Here is a 17,505-nt window from a genome sequence, read left to right on the forward strand (position 1 = left end):
AAACTATGCAAGATTATCGTTTACATTTAAACAAGTGCTGAAAGCTAAAGATTACCAACAGAGGTGCATGTGAGTCCTGCTCCTCCTTGCAGGACCATAAGGACTCTGAGACTCTCCCTGGACTTGGCAAGTGCTCAGGGGCTCAATGGCCTTGCTGGCTGCCAGGGCCGCCTGCGTGGCCACGGGGCTGCGGTGCGAAGGGAGAGCACCAGAGTCAACCTCACCCAGCACCTGAGTCCTGGCATTAGCATCAACCCACCCAAAGCTGTGTGCAACCCTTGCTGAGCACACATCTCTTTCTTCAGCAGAGCAAGCCCACCCATGATTTAGGGGCTTGACTAACAGCCTGCTCCACTCTTGGGAGGCTTCCCAGAGGAGAAGGCACCGTCACAGAAGCCATGCACTGCGGACGAGGCTTGGGCACAGCTAGGAAGAACTGCTGAGCACAACCGGAATGAACATACAGAACGTTGATCAAAGGTTTGAGGTGAAAATACAAGGAAAATGATTCCTGCACTGTGGTGAATTCCAATTTTCTCATTTCCCAAATAAAGAATATGATGTCCTCCTCCCTCTGCCCCCCACTATAATTAGGTTTGGCTCTGAAGAGACCCGTTTGCTCTTCGTCTTTCTTATTCGCACATCACAACATGAAAAATTGACCTCAGTAGGAAACTTGACATACCTAACCATGAAATATCTCCAGCTAAACCACCTTCCTTGATGGATTCCTTGATGATTAGCCAGTCTTCATTCATCTTCTTGGAAGGAGGGATAACAGTTTGGCTGGCTGGTATTTCGTCCAAATATTCCAAGTGGGGAATGAGTTTTTTCACTTCAACTCTGTAATTATAATCTGGTCCCTGGAATATTGAGAGGGTTGTCACTTGAACAGTTTATTCAGCAGACTGCAGACTTCCACCAGCAACACAGCAGTGTTCAATTTGCATGACTGCCACATAACTTGAAATGCCTCCAAGAGGTAAACCTGCCCACCTCATTCAACAGAAACACATATAATCGGGAATTACTTTTCACTGTGCTTTCTCATGTAATTGCTACTCGAATTGATCACGAATATGTCCTGAGTAGCACAAACCCATCCCCATCCCAAAGGTTCCTTTGCTGTTTATCTACTGATGACCTTGGTATTTATCTTTGGTATATCATGCATATTGCGCAAAACTGAAGGCGGCCACTGATGTCCACAGAAAGCCTGAGCACCCACACCACATGGCCAACCCCTTTCGCTGGTTTTGGGAGCACATCCATAAATGAGCTTTAGTGAATGAGCTGCACTCATTTTCTGGGTCAGTCTTCAGAGTTTCTATGTGTGATTTTGTGTGACATTAGAAAAGATGATTTATTTTAAACCATGCTTTCTTCTGCAAGAGGCTGCATGCTAACCACAGCTGCACAGGAGGCTAAAATGGGCTGTACTCAGGTTTCTTTTGAGCACTAGGAAAACTACACGATCACTCCCAATGTGCATGGGCTCACTGTGACACCCACTGTGGACAGAATGGGTGCAGCTAACTGCATAACACATGAAATCATTCCCAAGCCCTCTCAAAGCCTGGGATCTCTGAGCAGCAAGGTCAGTCAAGGACAGTTATAACTATGCTCAGAGCATACTGTGAATTTGGCCATTTTGGTGGAGTCCAGTGCATCACCAGTGGTACCTTTGTCTTTGGGAAAATTTAGCAATACCTCAGGGCACACTGGGTCATGCAGTTTCGCAACAGAAATACTTTCAGTTAAAATAGTCTAAGATTACAATAGGCAGCAAACATTGATGGTGATCTCACACATTTCTTTTTAAAGTATAAAGCAAGAATGTGCTGCTAGTGGCAGAATACGAATGGACGGCTTCCCTAAACATAACCAGCTACCTATAGATCAATTGTTTGATCCTGATAAATGTTATGTTTCTTACAACATTACATGAAATAACAGAAAACCCCAGAAAGCTAAGTCCTCATTCGGTACGGATTTGTCACAAACAGAAATCTTTCTGTGGCAGCTGGACAGCTATACACTCCATCCCTCCACATAATATAGCACCAAGGCTGGCAGAGGGAAATTACCAGACAAAGCATTTATTTGTTGGCTGTTAAACTTCTCTAAGTCAGCCTTTAATCCTAATTTAGAAAAGGAGTCAACCAATCACCATGCCATCACGTACTGCATGTACTCTGAACAGCATCTGGGCTACAGCCAATTTATACCCATGCCCTGTCTGAGAGAAGCATCATGTTACGCTTAGGTTACATTACTGCAACAGAGGCTGCAGAATTTATCATCAGGTTGTTGCTTTTGGTTTAGATAACAGAGGAAGATGAGCTCATCTAAAAATCAAATTACAGAAAGCAAGCAGGCAATGTGAAGAAAGAGCAGTAAATCTAGCTGGACCATTCTGTAGATAAAAAAGTAAATAAACAAGAGTGCTTTTACAGAGCTGTAGTATGGGGCACAAAACAATAAGGAGCTTGAGGATAAAAGCTGGCCACCTAGGGCACATCAAACAAAGTCCACATGTATCCTTTTCTGTATTTCTGGTGATTTTTCTATACCCTGAAGAACTGCGAACACCATAGTTGAAACCAAGACAGTGACAAGGCTCAAGCAGAAGCTCTCAGCAGCCCAGGGCAGGGCAGGTGCTGTAACCACCACAGGGCTGAGCAGCTTCCCAGCACGGACTGGGTGGGAAACAGCAGTTAATTCACAGTTTGCCTCTTTTATGGCACAAAGAAGAAACATACCACTGCACAGAGTGTCCCACCAAATTCTGGCCAGCATTCAAATGCAACTACTTGCACAAAAACAGAGGCAGCCATTCACCATCAAAAGGGCAGTAGGGCACATGCTGCTCCTCTTTGAGGTCTGCTTACACCGCAGCATCCCACAAATTCTGATTTCCTCAGCTAAACAAATTAAGAGCAATTGTGACATAACCCTATTACAAATAAATTTAAGGACTCAAGATGTCAAGTGAAAATTACATCCTCCAAAGACACGATTTTTGTTGAGCATGCCTGAGCAACAAGGGAGCAGAAACAGACTCCTATGCTGTCAGGAAATACCGCACGGTTTTCACAGTAGTAAGCTATGATAAGAAATGCCAGAAGCTGCACTGTATTTGTCTCAGTGGGAGTAAAAACAGTAAATAGGCATGCTTTCTCTGTTTGAAGCAGTGTTTCCTTACTGTAGGAATATTTGTTTTTCCCTCTGAGGACTGCATCTTCAGTAAGGGATGAAATGTCAATGGATAAATAATTTCAGTTATAAATAGTTACAAGTGTGGTCCCTGAATTACACTTGTACCAGTTCAAAGCAGGAAAGAAAATGTATAATACTTTGTTTTGGATTCCAGAGAGGAAAATTATGATAACTAAAGTACCATCTTGTGCTGCTCCCTTCACTGAGGGGTATGATCAGGCCAATAAACACGTGGATCTAAAAAGTGTGAGGATTTAGGATATCTACATTTCTACCATGCAATTGAGTTTTAGAGACAATACCTCAGTTTTCAAGTTTAAATCCAGGATACATATCAAAGCTTATTTTTATATCCCAAGCATGTTTTTTGAAGCAGACAAAAGTGAAATAGAGTAAGGCAGATAGTAGCTTTGGATCTGTTCATTAAATCTCCCTTACTTTTTTTCTTGTGTGCCCTGAAACCCAAAGCAGATCATGTATTATTTTGTTTTTATCTTTGTAACACACACCATCTCATGTCCTTACCAAAATACATCCACAGACCTGATTCTATCATTTCTGTATGCAAAGGGTGAACCACTACAGTTTGTATCTTCAGCTTTTACAGAGGTCTTCTTGGTCATTTCACTTTAACCTTTTTAAGAAAAAGGACAACAAGCAGTTCCTACCATATAGCCTTTCCTATAGCCTTTCCTAGTAATCACAAGAATCCTTTTTCTGAGAGTTCAGCTTTTGGACGTGGTGAACCTGGAGCACCTGCTGTTGGCATGGAGATCTCTCCCACAGAAATGTCAAAGTCCTTCGAGGGAAGAAAGTTATTCAGTTGAAACACCGCAACTGGCACATCCCATAGGAAGGAAAAATATTAACTACTGTCTAACTTGCATTAAGATCCCTACAAGCTAGAAGGATCCATACAGCCGGGTTCCCTGCTCCTTGCTGCAGGACTGTGAAGAAGGAGCGCTTGGTCTTCTATTTAGACTCCAGTTTGCACTGCAGGCGGTGGGAAGAGATGCCTACAGGCCAAAAGACAAGCAGCCTTCTCCTGTTTTGGCACTGGCTGGATCTCAAGGAAAGGCCCGTGCAATTACGTCAAGAGGAAATCCTACGCGCATTCTGGGGGGAGTCGCATTACTCTCCAGACTGCTCAATTTGCCCACGGCAAACACTGCTTCCATTATAGATGGGAATTGGTTTTGTTACAGTCTAATCAATTTTTATTGCCGTGGACTTCTCACACAAGACATGCAGGAGCTGGCATCCTGCAGCAAACCTGAGTATTTTCTGCCATTGAGCTTCCAGATAACCACTAAAAGCTGTCCCACTAGCCCATCTGGACACGATCCTGGGCAATATGCTCTAGGTGACCCTGCCTGAGCAAGGGGGTTGGACTAGATGATCTCCAGAGGTTGCTTCCAACCTCAGCCATTCTGTGATTCTGAATCTGTGTCATTCCTGAACAGAAAGGGAGATAATGTGTTCCTGAGGCAACCAAACTATTTTTTCCCCCTAAATCAACATTTTTGAGAAGAAAGCTCTTCAGGATAATGAAGAAACTGAAAGGCACTAAGTCACAAATCTTCTAGAATCCCATTTCTCTCTGTTACAAACAGAGTTCGGGTGTCTGCCTGTTAAAAATGAAGGAAATTAAAAAAAACCCCAAAACTGAAAAGCCTGCCCTCTGATTCCTGGTGACCTAGGAAAGGGGCTAGGCTGTTTATAAAAAGCAAGAAGAAATGAAATTTGCAATTCTGACAGACACTATACCACACGGTGGAGTCCTAAGCAGTATGTGTGGGAAGCACCCTTGAAAGAACACCTGACTTTTAGTTTAACCCTATTATCACAGGTTGGAAGACGCACATTGTTCAGGAACAGGCCTGACTCCTCCTAGGTCTCCTTATATTTTACTTGTGCTCATGTGGGAGCCAATACCCACAAGAAGATTTTTCAAAATCTTTAGAAATGAAAGATGGAAAAGGCATCCCATGTCATCGCTCAGAATGATACAACAGGAAGATGCAGAAACATTTCTCATTTTCAGCTCAAACTAAAAAAGCACTGCAAAAATTAATACAGCAAGTTCAAACCAAGTTCTCACCTCTGCAGACTCTGCATTTGGCTTCAGACAAATAAGGTTGCCCTCCACTGTCAGGCTGCTCAGTTTGTAACAAAATCCCAGATACAGCATCTGGTTGATGTCCTCAATATTGTTCCCTTCCAAGTCCAAAACCTCAAGGTGTTCCAGCAAGCTCAGTTGGCTCAGGTCAGAGATATTGTTATAGGCTACATAGAGTTCCTCAGCAGAAGTAAACAGAAGAGGTAAACCACAGGCTTGCACAAGTTTTCAAGCTTTGCTAAATATTTGCTAGTCTTTGAAATATTACATGACATAGATTGAATTTAGCAGATTAGCATAGGCATAACATTTTTCAAGACTAGCCAGTGCTACCTTAAATAAGTAGGGCTAATATGGAAATGAATGCTAGGCCTGCATTAGGCATTTTCAGCATCAGAACTAAATGTTAAAACTCATTTTAAAAAATACTGCAGCATCCTTTAAACCAATACATGCAAGTCAAAGTACTCTATCAAGGTCCTTCAGAAAAACAAAGCATGAGAAGAAAACAGAGATTAAAGAGAAGAGTATCCACTGAGGATGGTCATGAGATCATGGTTTCTCAGGACACATCTATACTTACTTTTAGAGAACTGCAGGAAGAGATCCCATCTAAATCTGAGAGCCCACAGCGAGCCATCCACAGGACATGGAGATGAGACAATGTGGTTCCGAGGTCCCTTATGAAAGAAACAATTCAAGCTCTATTTGAATGGACAAAGACACTTGGGATTTGCTTTCTTTTTCCCAAGACTGGGCCACTGATATTTTTTTCAGATCACATGTTGTTTACAAGAAAGAAATATTATTAAAAAAATTCACCTTCAAAGGTGGAGAATAAAATTCTAAAGTAAACCTCTCTTTCCCAGACATCTTTGTTCTCATATGACAACACATTGCTCCAATTCAGTTTGTTTAAAATTCTGCCAAGAGATACATCTTGGTGATTCTTTCAGAAATTTCAGATAAGTGCTAAGAAATAAGTGAGGTGTGTTTATGCTGGCACCATTTACTCTACACATATAACCCAAATTAACATACCTGAGCTGACTGCACGGCCATCTTGCTCTTTCTTTTACAGAGATACCTTTGCTCTCTTTTTGCATTTAGAATGAATAATAATCTTACCAAATAACATTATTTGGATCAGCAAAAAAATGATAATCTGTTCCATCCTATTTTCCCACCACTGAGGTCTAGCATAAGGGATCTTTTATACAGATTCCAAACTTTCTGGTCCTGATCCAGAAAAGCACATACTGACCTGCCTAATTCCACGCATGTGGAATGTCCTGCTGACTTTGCAGAGGTGTAAGTGTAGAAAGAGAAAATGCAAAAAAGGTAGCAAATCAAACTGGGGACTTACCTGCCTTCCATCTTTTTTAACATTAAGTTGCATAAGGCCAACTTTGCATTTGTAAAACAAAATATAATTCTTCATCAGATCCCAAACCCATCACTGTAACACAGCCCAGAATTCCCTACTCTAGCAGAGACATCAGACTATCTCAATAACAAAGAACTACACAGTGGGCAATTAAAGACAAAAACAATTTACCAGAGGTAGAGACTAACCTGGTGTTTTTGAGATTCTTGGACTTCAAAAACATGGATTAGCTGTCTTTAATAATACATACTTTAATGCACTTTCTAGGGAAAATTGCAGAAGATAAAAGAATACGGTCACGGGGTCCCTTCTGATCTTGGAATACATTTAACAGCTTCCTTGTTCATGTCTTCTCTTTATGGGCCATGGGGAAAAAGAACAGCTTTGCATTGCCCTCAGAGAGCATCTTGCAGCTTTGCAGCAAAAATGACTAAACAAGCCTCATGCTTCAGGGATACTGCACAGCCAGTCAATTCGAGAGGTGGGGAAGGAATGCTTTTACAAGCTGAGGTACAGGTTCTCTTGTCTGTGTTTTTTGTTGTTATTTCTCCACTGTTGTGAACACCAGGGACAAGCCAGATCTGGAAAAGGGACATTGCATAACAGACCAAAGCACTGACACGTCGAAAAATATCCCCGGGTGCCTGTCTGAAGGGATCGGCCAAATATAGGGTTGAAAAGGTCCTTCTACGGTGATATAAACAGGTATTTGGGATTTTAACCTTTCTGCCTTATAGGGTATGGTTTGTCCACAGAGATTATTCAGATCTCACTCCTGCGTTTCCTCACCACTGCAGGGGCCCCAGGCACTGGTACTGCCTTAGGATCACCTCTTCCCTGGCTGCAGCAGTTTAGACTCACCCCGGTCAAAGCAAGCACACTAGACATACTATATGGTGCTTTAGGTAAAGTTTTATAGCCTTTGAAGTACAGACAATTAGGATAACTGATCTAATGATGGCTCGTGGCCTAAAACTTTTATTGTTTTCCCTTCTGGGGCATCATATTTACTACAAGCTCCCCAGATGAAGACATATAAAATCTCAGTCATACAACACTTCTCTTCCTGCCTAAAGCTACTCCATGTTACAGGAGTAAATTCTCAACTGGCATAAGCTACAATTCCTCCACTGAAGTTTGTGTATCTAGGCAACATGCCTCTACCGACACAGGACATAGCTATCTGGTACTGAGAAGCAAGGATAAAGTAAGCCACAGACACACAGAAATTCCCTTCACATATAAACATAGTTCCTTCTGCAAACGTACTGACCAGCCTCTGCTGACGTCATTTGCTACTCAGTCCCTTAACCCGCAGGATAATAGGGAATACTTGCAATTTGCATCACTGTAGCTGTGACCAGATAAGCCCTTAAAAAGATGGCAGCTTGTCACATTTCTTTCCAAGGACTTATTCAAGCTTGCCTATCCTGAATGACCATAACATCCCTGTATGGTCATCATGTCCAAAGACCTCGTAAAAGATCTTCTAGGGACTCTTTATGTACTTTTTAAAGAAAACAAACACTGGATCTAAGTCTTCCTTAAGGAACAGATGCCTCCCAAAATAATATTTACCCAAGTTTATTATTAGATTTGCAAGCTGCATGCCTATGAGAGAGAAGTTAAATCAAATTAAAAAAGCAGAACCTACCATCAATCAAGGCCAACACACCCATAAACTCAAATATGACAGTTATGACTAATGTGAAGAAGGTATATTGCTCATTTCATGACCTACTTAAAGCACTGATCAGTTTCTCAAATTTCAGGCTAATTTTGGTGCAGAATTTTCTTTTCTTTAAGCTGCCGGACACAGGGAAATAAAAGTCGTCACTTATTTTCGTACTGTTGAAACAAGTGCTTCTGATAAATGCTCTGTGTATTAAGCCAGCAAAACTGGAGACCTTACCCGATTCCTTTACCACACACTACTGATTTTTTTTTGGTCTTGTACTTCCTAATATAATGTGTTTCACCACAAAAACAGCTTTTGGTAATATATTACTTTTCACTATTCATGCTGCAACGTGAACACTCTCAAATCAATTCCAGTCTCCTTCATGGACAGCAGATTTGACTCTTTTGTAGCCAACATCGGTGCAAGTCAGGAAAGCAGTAAGGAACAGGGGATGACGAACGTGCTTTTTCTCCCACCCAGCCCAGACTACAGAACACTTGCTCTATGTTAAAGCCATGAACAAAGTTCTCCTCACTGATTCAGGGGGCACATTAGCTGCTGGAGGTGTCTAAAATTTTGGGCCGCAGTCAACTGATCCCGCAGGTCTTTACTCCTGCTTCCACAGAGAGTGATCTCCAGTCAGAGATGTTATTGCTGCAAAGCACATCTGCAAATATTTTAGTTTTAACTAACAAAAGACTCTTGTGTGAATCAGGCTGCAGCATCACAGAAAATCCCCCCCGTTAATTAGCACACAGAGAACTCCCTCTGCGAGCACTGCTGCTCTAAGGTTGCAAGGTGAAAGAGCAAAGGAACTTGAAGGAAGCTGCTCCGGACCAGACAATTGCATGCACCTGCATTTCTGAAAACACTTCTGAAATATTTTGACTGGTGAGAAGAGAACTTAAGAGCTTGCAAGAGATGGGAGTGCCCCATCTGGGACCAGCTCTGTTGCATCTGGAACGTACACCTTGGAGGGGGTTAGGGCAAGGTGAGGAGTCAGATGAGCATGCAGGACCGCCGGGTGCGTGCAAGTGTGCATGTGGACATGTTTTCATTTATGTAAGTACAGGGGTCACATCAGCCCAAACTATGGAGACACACTGAGTGCTTCTGTAACAAAAATGGAATTAATGGGAATCTGCGTTCTTACAATAATTTACTCAGATAGTAGGAAGAAAAAATCCACTACAATTATAAACATACCCCAAAGAAAGAAACACTGACTGAGACTAAAATTGATAAGGCATGTCAGAGACCAGGACTCTCCTGTACTAGGCATGAGACAAATGTATAGAAAATGACAGCATCTATTCCAAAAATAGGGTAGAGAAATATGATTGAGAAGTTTGAAAGCTGAAAGAGGGAAAAGATGAGACATTGCACAAAGCTGGTGATAACTGAGAGTAAGCCACAAGCATAGCACAGGACAGCTCCAGTGATGTGCAACAACAAACAGCATCTATAAGGAACCAAAGGACATCACAGAGGAAACCGCCCACTAACATATACAACAGACAACCCAACTGTAGCCGACAAGTGTCCTGTCCCAAGTGACATGGAATCCTGCAACTTTGCAGAAAGTGCAAAGAATTAATAGGCAAAGCAATTATATAACCTCACTTCTGCTATGGTTCACGCAGGTCAGGTTTGAAGCAAAGAGATGGAGCACTGGGTGAAAATGTGCATGTCGTTATCTTTCGCTGCAATAACCAAAGGATTACAGCCTCTGAGGCTGCCAAATCAGTGTCCTCCAGAGTAACTGCTCCACACGCAGACCTAAGCACTCGCCTGCAGAACACACAGTGAACACCAAAGCATATTTTTGGTGTCCAGAAGTGCTGAGAAACTAAGGTGGCCACCCCATAGTTTCATTCGTTTTCCATTTTCAGAGGCAGCAAGCTTGAACCTACAAACTTGCACTTAGAAATGATTTTTATTCATGAAAATGAATAAAGAGAACTGTTTGAAAATTGGGCTCCAATTATCTCCATATACTGCTGCAGGGAACCCATCAAACAGTTCTGTTTCTGTAAGTGTCTTGGCAGTATCCTCCTCACTTGTGCACAACCGTTTAGGATTTTTTTCCCATGAAATTTGATGCTCCCATCTTGTCATCACTCCCCCAAACTGCGGGGAGAGCACAGGGGCAGGGAACAGTTTGGCTTACAACACCTAATAACAGTTTGAAAAATAATAACATGTTCTTCCATTAATCCAAGATACTTGTTCTTCAGGGACTGATTCACTTGAGCCAAAATTCTGCTGGATGGAGACCAGACCTCGGGAGCCAAATTCTGCTCTTGGTGTCACCACAATAAATCTTGAATAATTCCATGCAGTTCAGTCTACCTAGTAAACACTTACAACAGTATAACCCTGAGCAGAATCAAGCCCTGAACATTCAGCTTGAAAACTGTTAATTTCTCTTGGAAGTTGTTTCAGAATCATTCACCTACATTCACCAAATCCATACATATTTGTTGAATAAATCTCCACTAGCAACACTACTAAAATAGAGATTGATGCTGATATTATTTATTTTTTAAAGGTCACTCTAAAAATGAACATGCTGGTAAACAGAGAGATTCAGATTTCAGAAGAGTGACCAAATACTGCTTTACAACATAAAGGAGAAAATTTCATCTCTGATCTACAGAGATTAAGTTGAATTTATCAAGCCGCACTGTGATAACAGTGATCAGGTCCATATGTCAGTACACAATGGTTTTGTTGTACAGTTAAGTCTGACATCAGAAGTAAAAACTTTTCAAGTCTGAATGTTATTTAAATCAGTAACATGTTCTAATAGAAAGGTCACATAATAGTTTCATTGTACTCTCAAATAGCTGTAAAGCGCTCAAAATTGTAAAACTGATTGTACGCATGTGTTGCTCTCACTCGACTGAATCCATGACACAGCCCCCAAGCCTGCAAGCAGCTCCAAGGCCATGGCTTTATGTCCCTGCAGCGTCCTTTTGCAGTTGAACAAACTTTTTATGAATGCAAGGACCTGACTACTGAGATTTGCTTTGCAGTATTGCAGCCTTGCTTGTTTTGTGTTTACGCTTGCAAAGTCAGCCAGCAGTATGTTGTAAAACTGCTGGTCTGGCTCTCCCTTGCCTTGCACCTCACACAACCGCATGTGCACTGTGGTTATGGCAGGTTGCTGTGAGCATCTTGCACTATCTTGTACAGATGCAAAAGCTTGCCCAAGGTGCAAGGTAACAGGGGCCCCGTCCCACCTTGCTGTTGCCAGAGGCCTCCTTTTAGGCTGAAAGGCCATGGAAATCTAACACAATATTTTGGCCTCATTCTTCCTTCTGAACTGTGCAAGGTTTTGTTTTCCTCCATAGTAAGTGTTCCTAATCATGGCGAGAAACATAGTCAGAGACTTCAAAAACTAAGCAAGAAAGATACTTTGACAGGTAATTTTCAATTCATAAGCTTAAGAACATCAGCGGAAGCCAAGTGTGTTTTAGTCACCAAGGTTGGACGGAAAGCTTACATCTACAAAAGTTTTGTTTAATAACAGCTGTGTCTGTGAAATTCTATTTTCACTATTCCTTTCACATGCAAATGAAGGATTTCCATGTGAATGAAAAGTTGTTGTTGTCAAGGGCCTTTGCAGTAAGGCATCTCTGTTGTCCAGCCTTTTTTGGGTCAACCTTCAAGTGAATAAAACACTGCTTTCCACAAGGTCTGCAGTGCTGATACCACCAGCAGTATTTCTCCCAACAAAAGGATTTAATTTGTTTTATTTCAGACTTTTTTCCTGGCCCCCACCCTCCGCTTTTTATACGTCTCAAGTTCGGAGTAGGGACAAAGGCACAGCATAATCCTTTTTACCTGCGGTTCTCTACCTCACATTGCACTGACAGGGAAAACGATCGCTAGGGAGGAAATACAACTCGCCCAGTGAGGCACAAGTGCTAAAACAGGGATACTGTTCACATTTTCACACTTTGCCTAGCCCCCTGTGCAGTCAGCAACTCTGCCTTCTCAGCTTCACGGTCATGCTGAGCTGAGAGCCAGCTACAACCACCCTCAGGGACTTGCTAGAGCAAACGGCAATTGTTAAGGAACCACGTGCTTTGGCCACTGCTCCTCTAAGATGGAAATCTTAAGAGGTGACAGGAGCCTCCCCAGCTATAGCAGCCAGTGACGCTCGCTATTCAAGCGGTTGGGCTGTTGTCCAGAACCGGAGCCAAGGCCCACATAGCACCTTCAGCCCGGCAGAATACTTGAGCAAGTCCACAGACGTGTCCGTGACAAACGCTGCAAGCAGAGACGCTCCACGCCGCAGCAGAAAAATCCTCATCCCACGAACACCAGCGCCAGGTCTTCCACGGGCTTCAGTGGTGCTGGTTTCCCAGAGGAACTCCCCGAGCGCTTTTCTAGGTGTAACTGTGGCTCAAAACAGAAGATGACAACAGAGCAAGAACCCAGTCCCTTCGAGTCCCATCTCGGGGCCATTCGTATCTTACTATTTATGACCCTTTCGTACATTACGGTTTCTCCTCATCATGTCACTGAACTCACTGTAGCAACCACAACATTAAGCTTGCTACACCACTTGCAAGCACTTTACTTTGCAAATCAGACTGTACCCCATTCAAAACAAAAGTGCTTGTTGATACCAAGAGGACAAGGGCATTTTTAAAGGAAATGGAGCGCTGCTGTAACTAGTCAGAACTGGGCTGAAGTTAATCCAGACACTCACTTCTGTTAAAACTAATACACACAGTGAAGTGAAAGTCCCTGAAATGTAGCTTTAAACGTTCTCAGTTGCTGTCAAAAAACGTAGAGCGGAATAACGGGCTTGATCAAAGCTGATGTAGCCGGAGTCAGGAACAGCAATTCTCTAACACACGAATCTATAGTGTGCGTGGGCAGGATAACGTAATTCTGGGCTAATTTCCTTTTGATCATTAAATTGCTTGTCGGTTTAGATCCTTGGTAGCGTTTTAACAGATAATGGAGCAGTAACAATGAAATATTAGTTCCTTCAACTCAGCTCTTACATTTTAACAGGAGTAAGGGTTGCCAAAGTGTGGTTCTGCAGGCCAAAAACCGCCCGTGATTTCTTTTTTTTAAGTACTGTAGTCCAGCCCCGCCTTTGACATGGAGCTGTGCCCCAGAGACGCTGTAAAACCCAATACCCAATGCTACACCCTGCTAGGTGCATTACATATTCCACAAGAGCAACTGAATTTTCAAATAGGGTAAAGTTCAGATACATAGTAAATAAAACCGTCACTCCCACATCTCAGTTGTCCCTTGATTTAGCCCCAGAGCTGCCAACGTTTCCTATAAATTTGGCAATCCTTCATTCCGACTGTTGAAAGTTTACATATAAAAAGTAACATATACGAAACTGTGGTTACAGAATGAGTTATTTACATTAAAGGAATGAATCCCACATCATTTTAAATTTCCTGCATGGATACTGTTTTAGTCTCCCACATGTTGTGTGCCTGCTTCACAGTACGTTCCAAGTTTGAGCTTTGGCAGAATAAGATATATTACAACTTTGATTTAATATAGATCTAACTCTTTAAAATCAACACTTGAAACTTAATGCTATACAGTAAGCAAAAGGAATATTTGATAAAGGATCTAAATCAGTGGACAGCTTCACTGATGTTAAAACTATTTTGTTGCAAAAGCTACTTTTTCTGAGCATCAGAAAAATTGAATCTCTAGACTAATTGATTACACAGAGTTAAAGAATGGGGTTAGCTTTTGAGCTGCTATTTAACTTTTGTCACACCAACCGGTTTTAGAGTTTTCACTGAAAAAAAAGAGAGATACCACAGAACGGCATTCATATGAATATCTAGAGAGAAAATGCAATTTAAAGTGCCTAAAAGGCAGGTTCTCAAGAGTCTTTAAATCTAGCACTTTTCTCCTACACTAATGATTTTCTGTGACGGTCGATGGCCATTTCTTCTTTGTACCTTTTCCTCCATTTATTATCTGTGCATACATTCAATGAGAAAACAGAAACATACACAAGCTTGCAAGGAACAGATACAGTCACAACTTCAGCGTGTGAATTTTTTTATGGCTAGAAAATGGCAATTAATTCCCCCAAAACTTCTTTTCTCTCCTAGCTTCTAATGCGCCTGCATGTTTCTCTCAAATTTGGCATCATAGTTTTGTCTCCTGACAAAACTGTTTGACCTGAGTCAAGACTTCTTCCTTAAACCGATAGGCTCCTCCTAGCTTTGGAGGTCACCGGCGTAATCTGTTTTCTGCCCTTTGCCTACCTTGCAGTTGTCCTGGTTCATTTTTAGACTACCGACAGCCCCAGCAAAAGAGGTAAACAGTCATTGTGCAGGATGTAAGTGCAGCATCTAGCCTGCCGTGCAGACCACAACCTAGGATAAAACCTTTCATTAGCTATGACCTACACTAAAGGTGCTCTTATCAGATGTTATCAACTTGAGTCAGCTGGCCTTAGGCTTGCAAGTGAGGGAAACCATTCCCAAGACAGACAGGCAACCCACTACCTGCCACATCATCCAAAATCTAAATTCACTCCAGGAATTTTCAGTGGCTCTCTACATTTCTCCAGTGAACAGAAAGGCTTCCAAATTGATGTATCTGAATTTTTCGATAAGCCAACTCAAAACACATCGCAAAAACAATCTGTCATCATTAAGTACAGATGGTTGGAAATGAATTAACTTTCTTTAACAAGAAAAAATAGATAAAGTTTCCTTTCAAACTGTTGAGATTAATGTTTCTTCTGCAGCATTACGTTAGGCTAGAAATGCAAAAAGGAAAGAAACATCAACAAAGATGTCTACGAGTGGTATTTAATACTAATTAATGTATAAAATAGAGTGATGACTTCCCCTAATTATCATGCTTCGTGAATTTCAAGGTAAATATCAGTTAAACTAAACTATTTAATAAAACCAATGTGATTCATTCTTGACCAAAAAAACTAGTCAGAAAAAAATGCACTTTCACCTTAAAATAATGAGAGGATCGTTGCATTTGCACATCTGAGCAAATACTCAAAATATACATAATTGGCTTATTTACACAGATGAACTTTACAGAACATCCTTTAGATAGTGGAGGCTGTATTGTTTAAATATATAAAACAACAACGTAAGACTCATACAAAAAAGCATACCATTTTTTTTAATCCTCCAGTATAATTTAGCAACCACATTTTAATGCGTTTATTCTATAAAGGAGGAAACTTATGCTAGTGATTCTTACTTTTCATATGGTCAAAATGTAACATGTGGCAACAGAAGTTACTTTTACCAAAAGAATTAAGTAAACTCCTATGGAACAAACATTATGTTTTAGAACTGGATTTGCCTTGGGATGCTGAGAGCAACGCCTTCAGAAAAGTAAGTTTGTGCGACCTTAATTGGGGTAATTACTAAAAAAAAGATAAACTAAACAACAACAAACACAGCAAAATAAACCTCTAAATTCCTTTCTGAAGCAAGAAGAAACAGGTTTAAGAGCAGAAAGTTGACTGGTAAGATAGTGAGGCTAACGCAGTCCAAACCAGGGAATACTACAAATGCTCCGTCAAATGCAATCCTTCATAAAACATCTAGTATTGAAAGTGGGTGGTAGGTTTTACTATCAAATCTTTTTGTTCAGGTTCTCAACTCCATGTGACAAGCGCACAGTGCAGCTTAAGGCGAAAAATGAAGAACATGCACGCATTATACCTGCTAGGGACAAGCATGGAGTGTCATGGGTAACATGCTGCCTTCTGAATCACAGACCTCTCTTCCTAAAACACAAAGGCATTTCTTTATTTCTTTTTGCAAGGATTGACCCAACCCAAAGAGACCTCATGCAATCTGTGAAGAGCTCAGCCCAAAAGAACAAGGCTTTGCCAAACAGCAAATCAAAATAAATTTCCAGAAAAAGTGTGCATATCTCTTAGGGGAAAAATAGCAACCGGTCCGCTGTGTACAATAATGCGTCCACAGAAGATAAGAACAACAACTAAATCAACTCCTACGCTAAGACCATTTTACCGAAATTAGATTATAAGAACCTATTGTGCACTGAAATCCTATTCATTTCTTCATTACTCATTCACATTGCTTGGCAGTTATCAACTGATGAACACAAGCAAGTAGCTTAATATCCCCCCCTTTTTTTTGGTTAATCAGCACTTACCTTGAATATCAAATCATAATTTTCCATTGAATATAACTGTTTCCAAAGAAAATACAAGTTGCAGACAAGCCACTATCATGTAAGAGAGAGTCAAAACAACCTACAAACCCATTACACTAGTGCTAAGATTATTTTCCTCCCTATTTCTGTAAGGACACCCTTCCTGATGGCTGCTTGGACCATGGTTGTTATGGAGCCTATGAAAGCTGTACAGCTCCACCAGCAACAGGCTAATTACAACAGCTTCCCAGCCCAATTCTTTGGGTTTTCTCAGGTGATGATTATAGCCATTCTTTGTCATCACTGACTAAAACAAACACTTAGGTGCCAATTTTCATAAGTGACCCCTAACATTGGCAGCTGAAACATAGCAGCTGCAAACCTTAATAGCTGGGCATGTAAGTGCTTATTTGCTGGTGGAAATCAGCTGGTTATTACTAATGTTTTTATTTATTATACAATAGGATTATCTAGAGCATGTAACTGAGATCATGATCTCATCAGGCAAAGCTTTGTATATAACACATTAAAATGACCGTGTCTGCCCCTGAAGAGTTTATAAAGTAAACAACCGAGGCAGAAACGCTCTGTATTTTCAACAGCTATGGAAGAAACACAGGGAGCAAGCAAGCAACACGACTGCGACATGGCAGGCCTGTGGCTAACCCACCAACTGAACCAAATTTTGGAAGCTCTGGGCCAGTGGCTCAGCCACAGAGCCACCGAGTCCCTCCAGGCCATGGGTAAGCTGCTGCCATTGCTATCTCCAGCTGGTTCAAAGAGTAAAACTGCACCTGTAACCCCAGGGACTGGAATCAGGAGAGATGCTCCGCATTCATTAACAATGACTGGCACATCTTAGCTAATTACTACCTGAAAGCAATCAGTATTTGTAAGAACAAAACCGCGATTAATATATCATTTCAGAGG

At 41.5% G+C, this 17,505-nt stretch overlaps 1 protein-coding gene across 16 annotated transcripts in view; it reads right to left on the reverse strand.

Annotated features, from left to right (window-relative positions):
- LRRC56 (leucine rich repeat containing 56) overlaps positions 1-17,505 on the reverse strand; it is an 86,272-nt gene that overhangs the window by 11,793 nt on the left and 56,974 nt on the right. For 15 of the 16 annotated variants that reach the window (XM_064513213.1, XM_064513204.1, XM_064513209.1 and 12 more), the window contains 3 exons: positions 5,922-6,018; positions 5,321-5,518; positions 686-863 (listed from right to left, as the gene is read on the reverse strand). In XM_064513213.1, coding sequence (XP_064369283.1) covers positions 686-863; positions 5,321-5,518; positions 5,922-6,018 — 473 coding nt within the window. The remainder of the gene's footprint in view (positions 1-685; positions 864-5,320; positions 5,519-5,921; positions 6,019-17,505) is intronic. The other variant, XM_064513211.1, reaches the window with a different exon arrangement.

The sequence above is a fragment of the Dromaius novaehollandiae genome, chromosome 5 (genome assembly GCF_036370855.1).
Source record: "Dromaius novaehollandiae isolate bDroNov1 chromosome 5, bDroNov1.hap1, whole genome shotgun sequence".
Taxonomy (NCBI): Eukaryota; Metazoa; Chordata; class Aves; order Casuariiformes; family Dromaiidae; genus Dromaius; species Dromaius novaehollandiae.